This window comes from Chiloscyllium plagiosum, chromosome 26, assembly GCF_004010195.1.
Source record: "Chiloscyllium plagiosum isolate BGI_BamShark_2017 chromosome 26, ASM401019v2, whole genome shotgun sequence".
NCBI lineage: Eukaryota > Metazoa > Chordata > Chondrichthyes > Orectolobiformes > Hemiscylliidae > Chiloscyllium > Chiloscyllium plagiosum.
The window spans coordinates 46,734,599-46,741,810 of record NC_057735.1 but is presented as its reverse complement, the minus strand read 5'-3'; the positions used below and the strand labels follow the sequence as shown (position 1 = coordinate 46,741,810).

General features: G+C 42.3%; 1 protein-coding gene across 2 annotated transcripts in view; it reads left to right on the top strand.

Moving 5' to 3' along the window:
* slc5a8l (solute carrier family 5 member 8, like) overlaps positions 1-7,212 on the top strand; it is a 91,347-nt gene that overhangs the window by 18,573 nt on the left and 65,562 nt on the right. For both annotated transcript variants that reach the window (XM_043717040.1, XM_043717041.1), the window contains exons 3-5: positions 620-671; positions 3,991-4,058; positions 6,090-6,244. In XM_043717040.1, coding sequence (XP_043572975.1) covers positions 620-671; positions 3,991-4,058; positions 6,090-6,244 — 275 coding nt within the window. The remainder of the gene's footprint in view (positions 1-619; positions 672-3,990; positions 4,059-6,089; positions 6,245-7,212) is intronic.

Sequence of the window (7,212 nt, the reverse complement as noted above, 5' to 3'; positions counted from 1 at the left end):
CTTCACCCAGAGAGTGGTGGCTGTGTGGAATGCTCTGCCCCAGAAGGCTGTGGAGGCCCAGTCTTTGGATTCGTTTAAGAAAGAGTTGACTAGAGCTCTCAAGGATAGTGGAATCAAGGGTTATGGAGATAAGGCAGGAACAGGATACTGACTGAGGATGATCAGCCATGATCATAATGAATGGTGGTGCAGGCTCGAAGGGCAGAATGGCCTACTCCTGCACCGATTGTCTACTGTCTATTTAAATTCCAATTATATCCAAGATACTTGAGTTTTAAACTGCCCGTTAATGAGGGGATAATCAAACAAAGTTCAAAAGCTTTCTGTCTTATTCTAAATGTCTGTGAATATTGTCCAGCTTCATTCACAAGGACCGATCGGATGTTTAAGATACAAGCAGACAGGTAAATTGTATTCACCTCTTCCAGTGAGCAACTTAAGAGGAAACATGGTAGTGTACAAAATGTTTCCCATTCAGCTTTCCCACCTTCAGCACTGAGCCTGAGTAATAAGCTAGAGCGACCTCACTAATTTAATCACTTGGTCAAGTTATTAATTTAGTACCAGACATGGTTCTGATTGAGATTATTGATTAATGATATAGGAGATCTTTTTACAGGTTCTATACACTGGGATTGTCATTTACGCTCCTGCACTAGCACTGAATCAGGGTAAGTGCAAGTTAACATTACTTACACATCTATTAACCAATTACTGTACAGTCAAGCCCTAAATGTTGCTGCCCTGAGGAGAAACAGAACCTTGTTTCTGACCGAAGTATCTATCTCTGTCTGTGTGAGCCTCAATCCAAGGAATTCAGTGACTGAGTGTCACCAGTTTGGGTGGATTATTGTACTCTATGTCTGTCCTCATGCTTCATCTCCTCGGAAACAACAAGGCAACCACTAATGACCAGGAATAAAAAAACATTACTAGCATCTCTGTTCTATTCTCTTTGTCCTTTATGTCCTCCTTTTGCTTTCACAATCTCACTATTGTTTGTAGCCCCCTCACCCAACCTTGCTCTATTTTATTCCTGTTTCTATATCAGTTTCTACTAGCCTTTTGATTTCCATCCATCTCTATATCACACTCATTATCATCTTTCAGCTTGATTAACTCAATATATCCGTGATTTGGAGGTGCCAGTGTTAGACTAGGATGGACAAAGTTAAAAATCACACAACACCAGGTTATAGTCCAACAGGTTTATTTGGAAGCACTAGCTTTTGGATTGCTGCTCCTTCATCAGGTGGTTGTCCAAATAGAGCTTCCAAATAAACCTATTGGACTATAACCTGGTGTTGTGTGATTTTAAACATATTTGTGTTACTTTATCTTTCATTGTGCTTCAGACAATACTTCTCTCACCCCTCTCTATCATTCTATCACTATCTATCTCTCTATGTCACTTTGTAATCAAAGGGCAAAGATGGGAAATCAATATTGTTTTCCCCAGTGTTTACCACAGAGAAGGATATGGAAGATAGAGAACTTGGGGAAATAAATTGCAACACCTTGAAAAATTACACAGGAGGAGGTGATGGATGTCTTAAGATGCTTAAAAGTGGATAAATCTCCAGGACATGATCAGGTGTACCCTCGAACTCTGTGGGAAGCTAGGGAAGTGATTGTTGGGCCTCTTGCTGAGATATTTGTATCATCGATAGTCACAGGTGAGGTGCCAGAAGACTGGAGGTTGGCTAATGTGGTGTCACTATTTAAGTGGTAAGGACAAGCCAGGGAACTATAGACCAGTGAGCCTGACCTCGGTGGTGGGCAAGCTGTTGAGGGAATCCTGAAGGACAGGATGTACATGTATTTGGAAAGGCAAGGACTGTTTAGGGATAGTCAACATGGCTTTGTGTGTGGGAAATCATGTCTCACTAATTTGATTGAGTTTTTTGAAGAAGTAACAAAGAGGATTCATGAAGGCAGAGCGGTAGATGTGATCTATATGGACTTCAGTAAGGCGTTCAACAAGGTTCCCCATGGGGGACTGATTAGCAAGGTTTGATCACATGGAACACAGGGAGAACTAGCCATTTGGATACAGAACTGGCTCAAAGGTAGAAGACAGAGGGTGGTGGTGCAGGGATGCTTTTCAGATTGGAGGCCTGTGACCAATGGAGTGCCTTAAGGATCAGTGCTGGGTCCACTGCTTTTCATCACTTATATAAATGATTTGGAAGTGAGCATATGAGGTATACTTAGTAAGTTTGCAGATTACACCAAAATTGGAGGTGTAGTGGACAGCAAAGAAGGTTAACTCAGAGCACAATGGGATCTTGAGCAGATGGGCCAATAGGCCAAGGAGTGGCAGGTGGAGTTTAATTTAGATAAATGTGAGGTGCTGTATTTTGGAAAGGCTAATCAGGGAAGGACTTATACACTTAATAGTAAAGTCCTCACGAGTGTTGCTGAACAAAGAGACATTTGATTGCAGGTTCATAGTTCCTTAAAAGTGGAATCACAAAGAGACAGGATAGTGAAGAAGATGCTTTGTATGATTACCTTTTTTGGTCAATGCATTGCGTGTAGGAATTGGGAGGTCATGCTGTGACTGTACAGGACATTGGTTAGGCCACTTTTGGAATATTGCGTTCAATTCTGGTCTCCCTGCTCTAGGAAGGATGTTGTTCAACATGAAAGGGTTCAGAAAAGATTTACAAGGGTTTTGCCAGGGTTGGAGGGTTTGAAATATAGGGAGAGGTGGAATAGACTGGGGCTGTTTTCCCTGGAGGGTCGACAGCTGAGGGGTGATCTTATAAAAGTTTATAAAATTGAGGCGCATGAATAGCAAAGGTCTTTTCCCCAGGGTGGGGGAGTCCAAAACCTCAGGGTGTAATTTAAGGTGAGAGGAGAAAGATCTAAAAGCGACGTAAGGGGCAAACATTTCACATAGAGGGTTGTGCATATATAGAATGAGCTGCCAGAGAAGTGGTGGAGGCTGATACAATTACAACACTTAAAACACATCTGGACGGGTACATGAATAGAAAGGGATTAGAAGGATATGGGCAAAATCTGGCAAATTGGACTAGATTAATTTAGGATATCTGGTTGGCATGGACGTGGTGGACCAAAGGATCTGATTCCATGCTGTACAACTCTATGAGTCTATGACTATCAGTTCACTCATCTGCATTTATTTATTTAAATGTCCAAATTTTTCTCTCTCAGCCTCTGGCATAAGCACTGATTCATTCCTTTTTGAACTATTCAAAGTTTGCGAGAAGGTTTGTAGCTTGGGTGCTCGTTGCTGTGGTTCTGTTCGCCGAGCTGGAAATTTTTGTTGCAAACATTTCGTCCCCTGTCTAGGTGACATCCTCAGTGGTAGTGTTGTCCCAGTTGAATTCATGTTGCTTGTTGTCTGCGTGTGTGGCTACTAGGGATAGCTGGTCGTGTCGTTTCGTGGCTAGTTGATGTTTGTGGATGCGGATCGTTAGCTGTCTTCCTGTTTGTCCTATATAGTGTTTAGTGCAGTCCTTGCATGGGATTTTGTACACTACATTAGTTTTGCTCATGCTGGGTATTGGGTCCTTCGTTGTTGTCTGAGTGTGGCTGTTGGTTTGTGTGCTGTTATAAGTCCTAGTGGTCTAATTCGACTGGGACAACACTACCATTATAGGGCAAGCCAAACAAAGAACAGCCAGGGAATTCCGAGAAGCATGGCACTCATCCACAAACTCCATCAACAAACACATCGACCTGGACCCAATATACCGGCCACTACAGCGGACAACTGAAACTGACAACCGGAAGCGGCAGGGACAGGCCACTATAAATGCCGGAGGAAACACCACAGAAGTGCTTCACAGGAGGCTCCCAAGCACTGATGATGTCACCTAGACGGGACGAAACATTTGCAACAAAAACTTTTTGAACTATATTTAATTTATAAGGTTGTTTATACTTTTATAAGTTAAACTATTAATATAAAAGAAAATTTATTTTCCACTAAGTTGGAACAACTCTTGCTTTTACCAGTAACTGGACTTGATCTCTGGGGCGTTCTTGTTGCAACTGGTCTTGTCTGCACCTTTTACTGTACCCTGGTAAGTTTAATCTGGTTATATTTGCATATATGTGTGTTAATGCACATGTCTCACTGTGTATTGCTGCAGGTGGACAGAAAGGTACGTGGATACATTCACCTATGTTTGTACAAATTTTTTCTGGGCATATATCTTGACGCCAATGTGTAAATGAGGTATAGGAAAAAGATCCTGAAGCAGGTGCATTTCTACAGATGGATTCATGTAGGTGTGGCATTATGAATATCTTCAAATCTGCCACTATCCCCACCATATAAAACTCCTGATCCTTGCAAACTATCATTCCAAATCCAACTTCCCTTTTCTCTCTAAAGTCATGAATGTATTGGTATCTCCCAATTGAATTGCCCATTTTCCCCACAACTCTAAGTTTCAGTCCCTCCAATCAGGTGTCCACCCTTGCTCTGTAACAATGCTTCTCATCTTTCTTGCCTATAGCCTTTGACACAGTTGATCACACCATCCTCTTCTGAGGACAGGTAGGTATGTGCAATAGGTAGATATGTGACCCCAACCCAGCCCACAAGCCCCATTCCTGATGAAGGGCTTATGCCCGAAATGTCGATTCTGCTGCTCGTCGGATGCTGCCTAACCTACTGTGCTTTTCCAGCACCACACTCTTGACTCTGATCCCCAGCATCTGCAGTCCTCACTTTCTCCATCCTCTTCTGATATTTCTCCATTGTTGCCAAGCTGTGTGGGACTCTGATCATCCAATCTCTTACTTTTCTACCTGACTGGACAAAATCAGAAGTCACATGACACCAGGTTATAAACCATATGATTTATTTGAAATCACAAGCTTTCAGAGCACTGCTTCTAGGTCAGGTGATGTTCAGACTATAACTTGGTGTCATGTGACCTCTGACTTTGTCCACTCCAGTCCAACGCCGGCACCATCACATCATGGCTACAATTACATTCCTCTTTCCCTCCTTGAGTGACTTCATGCACCAAGGTGCTATGGTCAGTTAGCTCCTCCATCCTACAGCCTTCGCTCTCCTCTTGACAAGCTGAAGGAACGACAAATCTGTTCGCATTAGCAAGGGCTGAGGAACCTGGCTCCTGCCCTCTCGGTCCTCTTACCTACCTCATTCACCGATCCTGTTCCTGAACACTAACAAAATCATACTACAACCCTAAGAGGTGTGATTGTCTCCTGATCCAAAGAATCCAAGTAACATTCCCATTTCCAGATGCACCACAGTGTCTGCAGTTCTGCCTTCATCTCATCAAGTCTAAGCCAAAGCTGCTCAAACCTCAAACACTTGCCATGTACGTGTTTGCTCTGGACCAAATTGGTATCCAGGAACTCCCACATACTGCAACTGTAACACATCAACTATCCTGTTGTCCATAATATATTCTAAGGAATGACTTAAAAATTCAATTTACTTTTACATTTATTAAGTTTTTATATACTTTCTTAACCTTACTACTAGATGCTGTATTATTTTGACCCTTCGGAATAGAATAACCTTTAATAATTTACTTGATTAATCAGTTTTTTCTCTTGTAGTAGAGCAAGAATTCCTGGAAGCTGAATACATTTATGCAAAAGTAAAATCAACAGGACACCTCTTTGCCTTCCTTTGCTTATCTCCATGAACCACTTAGCTCCAGCACTCTGTTGTAAATCATTTTCAATCCCTCCACATCTTTTGCAATCTCATCCAGCCAATCACCACTCAGAGATATCTGCAGTCCTCTCTTCTGTTTCCTTGCATAGTCCAAAAATTAATCTGTCCCCTGTTGCCCATGCCTTCAGTTGCAACTCTGGGATTCCCATCTTATACACCTCCACCTCTCTAATGCACTCTCCTCCTTTAAGGCACTCCTTAAAACCTACTCCTTTGACAAAGGTTTTGTAATCTACTCTCATATCTTCTTATGGGGCTTTGTGTCATTTTTTAAAATCATAATGCCCAGGTGAAGTTCCTTGAAATAATTTTTTTGGATGTGACAGATATAAACATTTGTTCCTTTTGGTTAGATTCCAAATGTTATGTTTGGTACCTCTTGTATTTTCAGGGTGGTCTAAAAGCCGTGGTTTGGACTGATGTCTTCCAGATGGGGATTATGATATCTGGATTTTTGGCGGTGATAATCCGAGGTGTAGTAATCCAAGGAAGTTTTGAACGCATCTGGAATATTTCATATCATGGAGGAAGACTCAACTTCTGGGAGTAAGAATCTGACACTTGTCTTTGGGGATATGAGAATTATTTGGCAATGTTTGGAGGGTGGTTTTCTCACTGGGACTTGATTATTGTGTAATCAAGTTTTTACCTGTCTGAAAATAAGTGAAAATGGGCAATGCCATTACTTGGACTTGTCCGGAAGTAGCTTCCTCACAGGTAGCCCTACGAGGAAAGCATTTACAATACAGACATAAAGTTAGAAACATCAAAAGCTGAATGTCTTTCCAATGAACTGGAATTGGCAGCAAAAATGACTGAGAGGTGAAGGATCAGATGCTGACCTGTCCAAACCTCAAATCAGACAAAAAGACTCCAGGGTCAGAAACTAGCATTCAGGGTCAGAAACTAGCATTCAGGGTCAGACACTACAAATGTTGAACTCAGCAGGTATAAAAACGTAGATATCACATTTATGGCCATTTCAGACACCAAATGGCCACACATTCAAGCGGTGCCTCTAAGAGGAAGTTGCCCAGAACTCTTCATGAATTTTGTTGTGATATTGCTGATCCAAAGGACATGGAGCTAATCTCCTCCCTGACCTTTCACCCCCATGTACGGACTCAATCAGACCTTAGCAGGACCTGGCTGACCTTGAGATTGGATAGCTACTTCACACTGGCTGGACACACGGTGAGATTATCACCACAGGACCTAATGTCTCACCAGGGTCAGTATGGGAAGTACAGGCACCGAACCAATCACAACTGGTACAGTTGAGAACAGAAGCGAGTCAAACAGTCAGGGCAGGCAGGGATAAGGTAGCTCTAATAAATTAAATTGCATTTATTTCAATGCAAGGGGCCTAACAGGGAAGGCAGAAGAACACAGGGCATGGTTAGGAACATGGGACTGGGATATCATAGCAATTGCAGGATCATGGCTCAGGGATGGGCAGTACTGGCAGCTTATTGTTCCAGGATACAAATGCTACAGGAAGGACAGAAAGGGAG